The 14,925-nt window shown below is 38.2% G+C and overlaps 2 protein-coding genes across 3 annotated transcripts in view; one reads left to right on the plus strand and one right to left on the minus strand.

The window, feature by feature from the left end:
* Nucleotides 1–14,770, minus strand: part of LOC101851345 — a 25,481-nt gene extending 10,711 nt beyond the window's left edge. The window contains exons 1-9 of one of the 2 annotated variants that reach the window (XM_013081662.2): nt 14,652–14,770; nt 7,490–7,718; nt 5,623–6,263; nt 5,027–5,223; nt 4,334–4,450; nt 3,796–3,918; nt 3,300–3,400; nt 2,756–2,813; nt 1,816–1,896 (exon numbers count right to left, since the gene is read on the minus strand). In XM_013081662.2, the coding sequence (XP_012937116.1) occupies nt 1,816–1,896; nt 2,756–2,813; nt 3,300–3,400; nt 3,796–3,918; nt 4,334–4,450; nt 5,027–5,223; nt 5,623–6,263; nt 7,490–7,696 (1,525 nt within the window). In that variant the 5' untranslated portion in view covers nt 7,697–7,718; nt 14,652–14,770. Of the gene's footprint in view, nt 1–1,815; nt 1,900–2,755; nt 2,814–3,299; nt 3,401–3,795; nt 3,919–4,333; nt 4,451–5,026; nt 5,224–5,622; nt 6,264–7,489; nt 7,719–14,651 lie in introns of both variants that reach the window. The other variant, XM_005096861.3, reaches the window with a different exon arrangement.
* Nucleotides 8,434–9,222, plus strand: LOC106011558 (piggyBac transposable element-derived protein 4-like). Its single transcript, XM_013081650.1, has one exon. The coding sequence runs from the start codon at nt 8,434–8,436 to the stop codon at nt 9,220–9,222; it is 789 nt and encodes a 262-aa protein (XP_012937104.1).
* Nucleotides 14,771–14,925: the final 155 nt, after the last annotated feature.

Here is a 14,925-nt window from a genome sequence, read left to right on the forward strand (position 1 = left end):
AAACAAGTCCTAAATGAAAAAAAAAAAAAAATTAAAAAACCACACTCCAAAACCAACAAGGAGCATATAATCTAGATCTAGAATCTTATGGCTTACATCTAGATCTACATTGCTATAGTGTTTGATACAATAACACAAGGCTCGATAACACAATAGAATTGGAATAAGAATCCTCCATATATAGATATCTAGTAATCTAAATAAATCTAGATCTAGATCTAGATCTTGTAGAACAAGTGAATAGGAATAGGCATTGAACTAGATCTAGATCTAGAAATCCGCATCCGATTCCGAACAAAGGGACTCAGCTGAGTCTAGATTCTAGATCTAGATCTAGATATATAGATCTAAATAAATAAATAATTCACGCACCTGATGAAATGCTTATTTTTTTTACCAATATTAATATTACAGCACAACCTATGATAGGGTTTGACAAAATAGAATTGGAATATGAATCCTCCATTGAGGTCTATAATGATCTATATAATTCTATTAGAACAAGAGAGTCGGACTTGAATGAATACACACGATCTGAACAATTGAATTAGTCAACAAACGAAATTCAAAATGGCCGCTCGAGCACGAAACTGAAACTAGATAATTTAGGTCGTCGTCCTTTTCGTATTCGCATTTCTACTTAGGTTCCGACAATTATGTCGGAAACGCAGACGTCGGCAGTCGGCACGAAAACGAAAGTGGCGACTAAGCCGACGATACAGGTGGGCCTAGCGATAGCATCGGCCGGTTCGCGGGTCGGGTCGCGATTGTCGGATTTCAGACGATTGTCGGCAAACATGCAGGTCTAATATTAAATTTCCTACTACAGAATCTTAGACAGTCTTGAGATATTATAAGTCAGTGCAGCAAGTCCTCCACGACCACACCAGCATTTCGCTAAAGACGTACACTGAAAAGAAGTAGACAGCCCAGAGCTCACCATAGTACCCACTATCTACCACTTTAACATCCACTAGTGTGGTACCTTGTTGTACTATGCTTGGGTTTTAGGGTGTAGGTCTAAACACACCAGACAAAAAAGAACTAATAGCCCCCCCAGCTAATATGCATGGTTCAGGATAAATGCACCAAAAACAGAAGAATATTAAAGTAGCCGACCATATAAATTCGAAGTCCATCTTCCAAAGAACTGCAATATATAGGAAAGAAAAAGGTGAATTTAACATGTCTTGACATCTTTTAATTTTCTTTTCGAGGTCTAATAAGCTACTAAACACTAAACACAGATAGGTCACACATCAAAGCAGCATGTACCCTAGCAGCGCTGAAAAGAAAGCAGAAGGGGAGAAAGAAGATAGTACACTGTACACTAAAAAAAATACCACTCTTATACATCTGAGCTTATAAACATTCATTATGGATCAATAAGGTTACCCCCCCCCCCCTCAAGCCACTTCTGATGTTGTTAGCGATCCAGAGGCCTCTTCTGATCAAAGACATATGAAGAGAAGATATACTCTGAATAAGCCATATTTCCGGTATTAAACAAAAACATTATGCATATCGAGACAACATTTTTTGCGTACTATGACAAAAGAAAAGTGGACAATGTTTCGTTCACATAATCAAATTACAACTTCAATCTCTTGGCCTGTGCATCAAATCTAAAACTTCTCTAATCATGCTGCCTCAGTGCCACAGTGCTGCACAATGGGTGTACCCTGATTTTCAAATTCATAATGCAGAAGCACACAAAACATGAAATATAGTTTGACACTGCAGAAGCATTGAAAAAATACAAAAATAAACTGAGGACAACACAACACATACACCGCACTCTTTCCAGCTACTCACCTACGAGTGCTAATATTACTGTTAACAACGGTGCAGCAGGGAATGCTATAGCTATGTTCATATCAAACATCTGGAGCAAATCCACTGGAATAGAGGGAGAGAAAAGGAAAAACATTTCAAAGGCAAATGACAGTCCACCCTCGAGAAGATTAACAGTGATATTTGTGCTGTAAATGTATTCTAAAATTATTTTTTTTTTGGTTAGGACAAATCCCACAGCTTACTTTTCTTTCTCAAACAACCAGGTAAAAGTAATGAATTTCGAGTTTAAAAAACATTTTTTTTTTTATATGAGGTGAGCACTGGTGAATTAAAGGTAAATCCTCATATTCTAGTCACATAATTGTGTATTCTTCACATCCTAACCTGATCTGGTCAGAACTAAATTTAGTTTATGAAGAATCTGTTTACTAGGCTAAAATGTTTCTCAGTTGTCTTTTGCAAACAGGACCAACAACACCCTACAACACCCTAAGTACCTCTAGAAACAATATCTTCCTGATTTATTATACTAAGTACTGCCCTAATAAGCAAAGATAAAACATCCTCAAAGCTAAATATGTTTATGAGAGAAACAGAATTTCCTACCCCTCCCCCCTCAACCCCCCCCCCCCAACAAATTACAATTCTCTTTTTTAACTAACAAACGGGTGGTATTATTTTGGGAGGTGTTTTTAATCTTTATGACAAATCAAACTGACATAAAGCTAGAGCATTCAAGGCATTCAAACAAACTTGCATGTAAAATACACTATTTAATTAACTTTTACGACACTTAATCTTACATTCCAAATTCTGTACAAGATGCACTGAATACATGAAACAAAAACTTATCAGCCTCATGTTTTTAAATATTTCTTCTTGAACTAATGCTGTGCTATCAAACTATTGAATATTCTGAAAAGGCAGAAGAAATACTATAAAAACTTGATCTACTCACTGATGAAGACAAATATCTGGTGATGAGAGTATCGCAGAAGAGTAGAAACTGACACCGTCTGAAAAAGAAAAAAAAAAATCAAATTTTCAATCACAATTAGAATAAAAATTAAATCAATTAGGTCTTTTTTTGGACAAATTTGAGAAACTTGGCAGACTTTATATATAAATATCAGGGTTTTTAAAAAAGTTAATACAGTTAGCACAGGTCAAATAAAAGTCAGTCCCATTTCACTAAAGTTAAATCACAATTTCATTTATCAGAGACCAGATTCGGACAATGCAAGCGCATAAAAGAAGTAAAAGCAGACCACGCAAGAGTGCCTACTCACCATCGCTAGATGCAGAAAACCAAGATTTAACATTAATGTTGATTTTTTTTAAAACAAGACAAACATGGTATAAAAATAATGACAGTATTTTTTTTATCAAATGATGAGCAGGATATGGATGCAGGATAAAAAAGAAGACTTAGTTTGAACTTCAGGGCAACCATTTACTTGAGACACTCTTAAATATATATCTTGCACTCCCTCCTCACTTACAAATATAAGCATTATAAAGGCAGCAGCCACGTAGGAGCTTCGGGCCATCCACATGCTGATAAATCGGAAATGCTCTCCGGTCACAACATTGCGCAGGTAACCTGGGGGGGGGGGGGGGGGAGACATACAATGTATTTTCAGTCATTTGTTAGACGTTATAAGTTAAAAGAGAACAAATGAAGAATTCAAAATCGTTCATCATTACAACAGCAGCAATATCTGAACAATAATAAACAGTTTTTATCATTGTCATGTAGACTTCAAATCTCCATGTACAATACACATGGAGAAAGGAGGTTAGATATAACAATGAAGACAGCAATTACAAAATAATCTTCCACTTTACATGGATGGCTGGTATCCTCTCACACTGACACTGTGGATCTGTGAAGCCTTTACATTATGATACCAGGCCTTAAATCAAACACCTTTCACAAGAAAAATAAAACATTATATGCATTCAATGAGAGTCACAATGTTGAAATTAGCTGCTCACCTTTGTTATTTTCCCTTTCTGCCAGCTTTTTTATACTTGACATTAGAATATCATCATAACCAAGAAATTCATCCAGCAAAAACCGGCTGAAGCCATCACCAAAGCACTCCTCCTTGTCTGGATCTGAAGGGTAAAAGATAATTATCTACCTTGTAAACAATTTTGTTAAATATAATTAGAGGAGCAAATGAAGCAGTATAGAACTTTTCTCGTGAAATAAAGTCAGTCTTGTGAAAAAAAGCTTTGCTTAAAACAAAAACAAATAAAAACAAAGCTTTCCATATATTCATGTTGCGTTTACCATTGTGGAAGCTTTTCAAATCGTAACATGCTTACATTGCAGGTACACATTTCATTTTGTCGAAAATAGTAGATTATATAGTATGTTGTATACATGACACTCAGTTTCAATGATCAATCACAATTTCTCTTAAACTGGAAAGTAAACGTCTTCTACACTGATAAAAATAAGATAACCTATGAAGAAAGAGTCAACTTGCCAATATTGTGAAGTAATAATTCTATGGGCCAAGCTCACCTAATGTGACCAACATGACAGTTATATTCAGTTTCTTCCTTGTCTTTGGTAGAAGCCGCAGCAAGCCATACTCCAGGGAATATTCAACAATGAATTTTTCTTCTGGCCACACTGAAACTGATCAAATTTTAATTTCTCATTACATTATAACGAATAGGTATTAAATATTTATACCCCCCCCTCCCCTTAAACACGATACCTTTGATCTATCTCTAGGCAGCCATTGTTACTCATTGTAAAAATTCTTGCTACCAAGTTCAATATTCCCACAACAATGCACCACATCAATCACTTTTCACTCTAAAGCCAAAAAACTTGTACAGGACAATTTTTTTTAAAAATGTGAAACTTGTGAGTTAGAACCACATCACTGCCAATAGCTGAAAATGAGCTATATGAATTTCTAACTCTACTTAGTCCCCACTCAATAGAAATGCAGCAACTAAAATTACCTTCTTCATTTTGAGAAAGACAAATAAGATTTAGAGTAAAAATTCAGCTCACTTCAACTTTTTCAAAAGACAAAATCTTAATCGAAGCTTTTTTTTGCATATTAAAACAATCACAAAATAGCACGTCTCAGTGAAATCTTTTGGTACATAAACTTAGAAAAGATGAAATACTATAAATTTGAATTAGAATACCCCAGCTTGGCATTTATTTTTACGTTTTCTTCACACAATCTCCACTCACCAGCTCTTGCTAGCATTTCAAACTCACTCAGACCCTCTGACAATTGGGCCTTCATTGAGATGGCATCTGGTAAAGAGAAGTTGCGTCTGCTCTTGTTGCGGAATGTGCCCACAGAGATATCTTTATCCATGTCAGGCTGCTGCATATCCTCAGTATCATCAATATCCCAAAACCTCAAGCTACTCCCAAACTGGAAGCTGAAACATTAACGAAAACAGTGCAGAAAAATATATTGGAACTGAAAAATAGTCAGCCTCATTTAATGTTTTGAAACAGTAGTAAGTGGGTGTGTCCGTCAACATGAAAGCGAACATGAGGGAGTGAGTGTGTGAGAGAGAGAGAGACTCAGAGAAAGAGAGAGAGAGAGAGAGAGAGAGAGAGAGAGAGAGAGAGAGAGAGAGAGAGAGAGAGAGAGAGAGAGAGAGAGAGAGAGAGGGAGGGAGGGAGGGAGAGAGAGAGAGAGAGAGAGAGAGAGAGAGAGAGAGAGAAGATCTCAATAAACACTGAAGTTTACAGTCCTTTTTAATCTATTTTACGAGAATAAAATCTCAGTGGAAAATGCATGCCACTTCATATTTTTCAGACAACATACTCACCTAAATATCAGACTCCAAATGCTGGTGTCGACTTCTTCAGCAGTGACTTCTTCATCTTCCATAGGTTCGGCATTGCCTTCTGGCTCTTTTGGTGACTCGTCAAGATTATCTGAAGTCATAGGCTTTCCCTCATTGTCCGCTTCCAAAACCAACTGTTCCTTTTCCTTGTTATCAGAACCTCCACCACCAGTATCTTCAGCAGCCATTTCCTCAGAGTTTTCACTTTCACCCATGGCATTTTGAACCAAATCTTCAACAACACTCTTGTTTAATCCGAAAGGATCATGGTCACCATCCCCTTCAGCATCTTCAAGCTCTGAAAGTTCACTTACAACAGTCTTTTTAAGAGAGTCTCCTGCTTCTCCAGTCTCCGCTGAACTTTCTTCGACTTCATCCAGGTCTGTACTGGGATCTTCCAAACCTAGCTCCTCAGCAAGTGTGGACTGGAAGAACATCTGCATGTCAGAGTACTCCTTCTTGTACGAACTGATGATGGTGTAGTTCTCAGGCACATTACGTGCAATCTCTACTCTCAGAATTCCATCGCGGGGCCATGAGCTTTGAACATGCTCTAAACAGTTCATTGGAGCTTTCGCAAAGACAGCATGTATGTACACTAGAATGGTCAACACCGACAGAGCCTGTGGAGGAAAATGAGCAAGTAGTCAGAATACCGTTCCAGAAAAGGGTTGTGTGTTCTTTATAATCAATAAAGTATGGCATCACTCAACACAATCAGCATTATTTCTATGGCAGAGCACCTGATCTCAAATCAACATTTCATACACCAAATAAAACATTCCAGGAAGAATAAAGTTCAGAACAAAAACATAATTTATGTTGACCAACTTTGTCAACTAACCGTACTTGCCACAGCATGGAAAATGCACCTGTTCACTTCTAAAACACTATTTATAAATATAACAGTAAAAAATCTGTGACTTTTCTATTTTTACTTTCATATCAAAAGAAAATGAAAATTATACATACACAGCAGGAACACAACATACCTTTTAAATCCATCATCACACCTCCAAGACCGAAAAAACCCCTCAGAAATGTATCATATACATAATACCCGTTTATAAAATCAACAACTATTTAGACCCAAATTTATAATGCAAAAGTGCTTATATGCGAGGAATCGTGGGGAAATCAGTCACTCATCAAAATAAGGAAAACAAAGTAAGCGGCATTTTTTTTTGCACGTTTGGTCATTTTGATAAAATTTTGGTTTTTCGGTTCAACACCTTTTATATCCTTGTTAAAACACCTTACTGTGTGGATTTTACTGAAAAACATTGATCAAAGACACCAAAAAAATGTAAAATTACAGTTTCCAAGGACTCAAGCATTGAAAGTCATCAAACTTTGAAGGCCATTTTCTCAATAATTTTACCTCAGATACCACATGATCCCCACCTCATTCAATCTTAAATATCTTGACTTTTAATCAAGATAAATGGGTATTTTTTCATCAAAAGCAAGAGAAACGAACAAACTTTTAACTAATAACTCCACATGCTAAAAAACTGATGAGCACCTGATTCCACCGCGCCGCGACACATGTTGAAAATCATAAAATGCATATTCAACATGAAAAAAACATTTTCTATTTAAAAGAGCATGTCTAAATACTTTGAGAAAGACTTTGAAATTTCCAAAATACCCCCCCTCCCCCAGGAGAAACCCCACTGATGATACACATTTATTTTCCATATTATTAAATAAATTTTGGAACCAATATACAGTGACAGGTAAACATATTCTGTAGAACCGTTAACTTTGATGAAAGATCAAAAAAGGAACATGAAGAGAATGAGAAAACTGATTTTTGCTGTATAGCATTCTCTCAAATCTCAAATACCTTGAGTAAAAGAGCAAACTCCAGAACCCTCCGGATGGGCCTTGGGAAAGCTCTAGCGTATGTGATAGTGATGCGGTAGAACAAGGCATGGAACAGTCTGTTCTGGAAGTGAAAGAACGGGTTGTTGTCTCCACCACGAGCTCCGTTGTTGTTGTTGCGGGCTCTTGCACCACCCAAACCACCGATATTGTTGCCTTGGTTGTTCATGGTTTCTCTTCAAGGCACCTATCTGGAACATACAAGACAGATTTTGTTTTATTAATGGGTCAGTTGTTTCAAATGTGATTCACGTTACCTGTGCAATCTAACTCCAGTGTTCTGAATTAAAAGCAAGTTACGCTGGAGCTCAGTCTTCCATAGGGCCAATAAAACCATTGCAAATCGATTGTAAAAAAAAAATAAAATAAAACTTTTTAATGGCAAAATATCAAATTATGGTGAAATACTGGGGGACATACCCCCAGAAATTCCCGAAATTGTAAAAAATATGCGAAACAGCAATTAGGCCTATAGTAATATATATTATAGTTCGTATGGAAATTTTATGTGTGAGCATTTGAGGGGAGTTGGAGCTATAATTATAATTGTGATGCATCTGCATCTCATCTCTACTGATGTTCCACTCCCAAAAGGCTTGTACCTACGCCCCTCCCCATTAACATCCATGCTGGCCGCACATCCAACCTGTCCTGACCCTGCACACTCTAAGACACGATGTCTTATTAACACTTAACATACCTATGGCGCAATATTGCGCCGGCACCGACGATGCCTTTCTTACCTACCCGACACCGGTACACATTTTTACGACATCACCGGGTCACGTTGGTGGCAGGAAATTCAAGGGACGTTACTCTCAGTGCACTACAAATGGTTGGCGAAGCTTTGTGGGGTTTTTTCATGGCGATTTGTGAAGCTTTTCTGAATTCTAGGCTATTTTAGCCATGGAACAGGACCCTACCTATACATTAGCCAGTGACTCAGGATCAGAACTGTCAGGGATTAGTGAAGAAAACTCGCCAAGTCTTCAGAACGTAAGTTTGGGGGACAGAGAGAACGATTTCGATAGTGAAGGAAGTAGATCTAGTGATGAAGAGAATGAGGTCGCGTCAAATGAAATGAGGGGGTCACGGTCAAGGACGGGTAGACCTGGACCTGGACAGATAAGGGGGCGTGGCACTAATGAACAGCTGTTTCAGTGGGATGAGTATCCAGACGAGGACCCATTTGAGCAAAGTTGGCTCAAGGATTTTGATGTAGAAAGTGAAGGTATGAGTCAAGAGTTTTTAGAATTATCAGCTGGTGAGAAGGCAGTGGAATATTTCAAGTTGTTTTTCCCTGTTGAAGTCGTAGAGTCAATGGTGACAGAAACCAATAGATATGCGCACCAAGTATTGGATGGCCAAGGTGACACATACAGGAAAGATCAGTGGTTTGATACAACAGAGGATGAGATGAGAGCATTCATAGGGCTACAGATATGTATGGGGCTGTACCCCCAGTGTTCCATAGTGAATCAATGGAGTCCAACCTTCATATATGAAAACAAGTTCGGAGAAGTCATGGGCCGAAACAGATACCAATATCTGAATGGATTTCTTCATTTTTCTGATAATACTGGAAGAATAGCAAGAGGGCAACCAGGATATGATCCTATTTCCAAGGTGAAACCATTGATAGATGAAACCAAGAACCTGTACAAAAGCATTTACTCACCTGGAAGAGACATATGAGCCATTGCCAAAACGTGGGGAAAAACACACACATCTCACATTAGTGTGCATAAAATGTGATGCATTAGTATTTATTCCTCCAAAACGTATACACATGTCAAATATAGGATGTAGAACCTGCATTAGCAGTTTCAGACCCCTTGTCAGCTTTACAATCTTGAGTTTGTAAATTTTGTGCCAAAAATGTTCGTTTTTTAGTGATTCCTGGAGTGTCATTTTGAGCACACCAATGCAAACTTCCAAGAATGTCCAAAATTTAGTATTTTTGGGTGTGTTTTTTTTACGTGTGCTTTGATCCTATGCTATTTGTCATTGAGAAAGGTTAACTTGCTCAAGAAATCGGTTTATTTGTTTGCAAATAGACGAACAATTCGGATTACTTGTGTGTCTGTCGTGTCGTCACGGACTAGGTGTTTCAGAAAACACCATTATTTTTCAGTAGAATCACCGTAGCTGGTTAAATCTCTTTGCCTATCGTCGTTTATTCAATACTTCAAAAGCCGCAATGCGCGAAAGGAACATCGGGTTCTATGATTTCGGTCGGCCGTTTAACGTTCGCCGTTATTGTCGTCAATTTGCGACGTGCCGGAAGTCCGAATTTCGCCCACTTTTGTTTTGAACGGGTCATCAAAAGTGCCCGGATATAATTGTTTTCTTGAGTGACTTCCCCTTACCCGCGTCCCCAGAACAACGGAAGCAACGGGGGAAACAGAAAAACGAAAGTAGTCATTGCCTTCAGCGTCCGGTGACGCACAAGAATGTTGCGTTGAATGTGACGTACTGGGCTGTTTTGCGTGTTTTTAGGCTACTCTGTTGAATATTTTAGTAAAATTGCGGTGTTTACACTGGATTCCTGGAACAAGAGTGTGATGTGTGAACAAACTTCGAGAGATGGATCATTTCTGTGGTTATAGATTTAGCTTTTGTGCTCAGTGATGACGTTTGGGGTGTCGTCATGCAGCCGTACAAGACTGACTAACGTACAAGAAATTACATTGTCCTAAGAGCAAACATTTTTTAAGTAATGTGTGCTCTCTTTACTCAAACAAATAAACAAACTTGTCCTTGTTTATCTAACTCAAAAATACACATTTGTTCTTTGTTGGTATGATATATACCTTTTTCCAATACATTGTGTCATTATGTCATCATTGTTATGTACAAGTAATATTTTTCATAATTGCTAATATCAATAAGTTTTGAACATATATTTCATACATGCAAGATTCATTTAGAAGCAAAATACGCCTTTATTGATCTGTGTATCTCTTAGTGCAAATTTGGTCTTTGTAGGCATGATTTTACCTTTTCCCAGTATGTTTTGTCATCACTGTTATGTACGAGTACTGTTTGTCATAATTAGCCACATAATTGTGATCGTCCACTGTCTTTGATATGACCTGGTATCTGTTTCAAAGCAAAAGAAACCTCTCCTGTTTTTTTTAAAATTCTTAAAGTGCGCTTTTATCTCTGGAGGCAAGACTTTTGTCTTTTCCTGTACATTGTGTCATCATTGCTATGTACAAGTCATGTTTGTCATCACTGTTTACAAGTCAGCTCCATTGATTTTGTGCTTTTGCCTCATATTAGTTAAAAAATTGTTTTACACTTGTGTTTTTCTGGTACTGAGGCTTTGATAACTGTATTTGTACAGCCTTTCACTATTGTGATGTGTTGTCAATGATAATGTCCAATGTGCATCCTTTCTTGTACATAACAATGATGATATGTTCTGACCACTGCGTCATTGTTACAAAGCTTGCCATTCATATACCATTATGAATGGAGTTCATAGTGTACAAAGTGTTTGTTTACTAAACAAATGGAATTTAAAGTCTATAATTTGCCTTGCTGCTTATCTGTTTGTGTCATCACTGTTACATACAAAAAATACAGTAGTTGCCAAACCAATAGACCCATATCTCCAAAACCGTACATCTCCTTGCTCTGATACTCTAGGAATATGAGCACTAAATGTCAATATGTGACTGACAGAAAAGAGAGTCAAATTGGTAAGAAAAATTTTTTTGCACCACTGAGTCTCAAGAGAGTCTCACGTTTTGGCAATTGCTCATATAAGTATAGACGAAACCATGATCGCCTTCAAAGGTAGACATATTTCAAAACAATATCTGCCAGACAAACCCTATAAGTGGGGATTCAAACTGTTTACAGCAGTGGACCCCAAGTGTAATTATTGTTTTGAATATTCCTTCTACACAGGGAAAAATTACTATGAAACAGGACGTGAAGGTGTTGGAGAGGCCATAGTGAAGAAACTCATGACTGATTATCTCGGCAAAGGGCATGTCTTATTCACCGACAGTTTTTATACATCCCCTAAACTATTTTCTAAACTCATGGAAAATCAAACTGGTGCTTGTGGGACCTGTGTGGAGAATAGAAAAGAATTTCCTGCCATGCTGAAGAAAAAGAACTTGAAACTAAAAAAGAATGATGACCCCGTGTTCGCAAGATCAGGAAACCTTGTCGCCTGCAGTTGGCATGACACCAAGAGAGTGAATATATCCTTAGTACTGTCCATACCAACAACACATGCAACAAAAGAGTAAGATCAAGACATCATGAAGGAGGTTTTAGAGAGACCACCAAGCCAGTGATGGCAGAAGGATATAACCAGTCCATGGGTGGAGTAGATCATTTTAACCAGAAGATCGTGAACTACTTCTACCCATATCGTTGCCGAAAATGGTACCACCCTATATATAATTTGTAAAAGAGGTTGCTCTTGTCAATGGACTCACAATTTACAACAAGTGTAACACACCACACCTACTCTAACCCCCAGAATGTTTAGATTGCTAGTTGTTGAAGAACTTACCAAAGCCCAAAGAAAACAAAAACGTCAACAAAAAATCAATACGGAAATAGAGAAAAAAATATCGTGATCTCAACTCTGAGGATCGACTGTCTGTTGCTGCTTCAAACCACTTTCCAATGCAATATATGATAGTAGCAGGCCTAGATGCAAAGTTTGTGCAGCTGCAGGAGCCCAGAGAGTGCAAACTTCATACTACTGTGCTGGATGTGAAGTCCCACTTCCTGTTTTCGCCTCTTTCACACGACAAATGACTATGCGGCAGTAAGAAGAGCCACCCCAACACCCTCCAAGCCATCAAAGAGGGCAAGGCAGGGTGCAGAGCCACTGTAGAGACCCCTACCCACTACCAAAGGCAGCACGAAAGCAAAGTCAATAATTTTAGGTGAGCTACAAGCATGCAAAGTTCAGTGATGTTTTCTTTCTATTTTGAATTTTTTCCATGTTTTCGCATTATCAGCATGCATGTTTTCTGCTTTGTTTGGCCTAGATGTTGTGCTACTAACACTTTTTCCGGGTTGTATTTGCTTCTTCACTCATTTCTCTTCAACCTATCACAAAACTGAGTCAATTCCAGCACTTGAACATTTTTTATTACTTTTTTTTATAACGTACCCTTCATTCTTCTACTTACTTCATTAGTATTCAAAATGGCCGCCGTGATGTCATCCCCTAATTTGCATAATTGCCGGGATTTTGAACATTTCATTTAGTCATAAGTAACATGAGAAAATTTCATAGCATTTGGTCCGCTTGTTTTGTCTCAGGAATTTTTTAAAATCTGCAACCAATTTTTTGGCTATCTTTCTCTGAGGCTGCGGTATTTAGGGGCTATTCAGCGCACCAAACCGCGGTACTTTAAGTGTTAAATGCATGTGTTGGTGCGAAAGAAAGCTTTCAATTGGTCGCAAAAGATGTATGCAATAGGCTCTAATTAGGCTAGGTATGTTATGATCCATGGTGCAGGTTCGATTGATGGTTCTTGGAAAAGAGCCATTGTAGGAGAAAAATGCATGAAGCCACTTTAGCAGACAAGCTTCACCTGGCAAGCGACTTCATTGGGTTTAAGTTTGCCCTAATGCGGTTCTTGAATTCTGAGTTATTTTGTTGATTTAAATGAATAATATATCTCCCCCCCCCCCCCCAAGGATATCCATTGACCTACTTTCCTTGAATTCAATTTTTCAAATCTAAATTTATTGAATCCGAGTTTCACTGTATTCGGAGTGAGGATTCTGAGGCAACGCTTAAATAAAGTTTTAACTCTGATCCTGCGAAAAACGCCTTCTTATTGATCTATGACCTACTTACGTCGGCTGATAAGATGCTGAGAGCGAAAGTTACAACAAATCAAATTCCTATTCTAGAGCTCACACTTTTTACTAACAAAGTCGCTCAGCTATCACTTGAAAGGGACAAAAAATGTGATAGCCTCCAAATATTTTTTTCCATTCAGTTCGCTTTTTTTCCCCTCAGTTGCTCTCAAATTTCGCCTTCTGGTAGGGCAATGGTTTTCCAAACCATCAAACGTAATATATTGCATCAGGAAATAGCGTTTTGAGTAAAAACTGGCTCGTTTGAAAAGTGTGAAAAGGTGTTTGCTTTGAAAGATGGAGGTATATTCCTGAACATCCTTTCACATTCCTCAAGTGTTTAACTGAGTCAAAATGCTCATATTTCAAATTTCATTGGATGAACATCTTTACCAACGCTACATTTTTTATAATACCAATGCTTCGCATTTCGAAACAATGCAAAAAATTCCAGAGGCGCACAAAAACACAAGCAGATTGATGCATACACATAGCACAAAAGTGCAGACCCCGCAGGATATGCGGCGTTGTTAGCCAAGTGGAACGGTGCACCAAGTCAGGACAAGCTGGGAAAAGTCGCACCAGAATGCACTTTTATCGGTGTACACATTAATTCGGGACCCGAATTTTAAGGGTTAACGTCTATCCCACAGACAGTGTGTGCCTCTGCCTAGTGAAAGGTACCAAGTGATGCATTTTGAAGAATCCCGTGTTTTTACATTCAAAGCGAATCGTGAATCGCGTTCCGCAGGCAAGAGTGGCGATTCAGTTCCGTTCTCGTGTTCACGACCCAGCAGTACCACCTATTTCCCACTCTATCTTTCTCTCGTTCCCTCCTGCCAACTGGAGTATAATGTCATACATTTTGCTAACTTCCCCCTGCTTGCTCTCTTTCTCTCTCACACACACACTGCCGGAAAGTAAAGTGAGATGGGGAGCTTTGAAAGGAAGAATAGCGGACCGACTAGGCACCACGGCCAGGGGCACATAGTGAAAGTAGTTCCGACCGGTGGTTCAGTAAAGTACAATCCTCGGCCTACCAGTCATTTAATGAGATCTATTGATTCTATATATTATAATGATTATTATTGGTATATCTTGCAGAAGTGCAAGCCTTCTAGATCTACTTGCTGCCTTGGGAATCCCCTGCCTTGTCTACTTTTCACATCCTCAGTCTCAGAATGTCTGTTTCCAGTTTGTGGTCTTCAAAAATGTTTTCAAGCGATATAAACGCTTTAAATGCAATACTGACGAAACAAAACAACACATACACACACCGTGTTGAACAACTGGGTGGTACTCCTTTCGCAACACCAGCCTATCACCTATTCTGACTCCAAAGGTGGAGGGGTTTATGCTTTCTATCTTGGGTCAATTGGCCGACATTTTGGCTTTGAGAGAGAAATCCGGGTGTATGCTCTAATCCAAACAACATAAAAATGTTTAGCCAAAATTCTTTGAAAGCAAGAAAAAATTTTCCTTCAATATATAAATTTTATAATTGTGCTATATAAGAAGCGTTATAAACATATGTTTAGCTTTTTGCTAGAT

This window comes from Aplysia californica, unplaced genomic scaffold (assembly GCF_000002075.1).
Source record: "Aplysia californica isolate F4 #8 unplaced genomic scaffold, AplCal3.0 scaffold00140, whole genome shotgun sequence".
NCBI lineage: Eukaryota > Metazoa > Mollusca > Gastropoda > Aplysiida > Aplysiidae > Aplysia > Aplysia californica.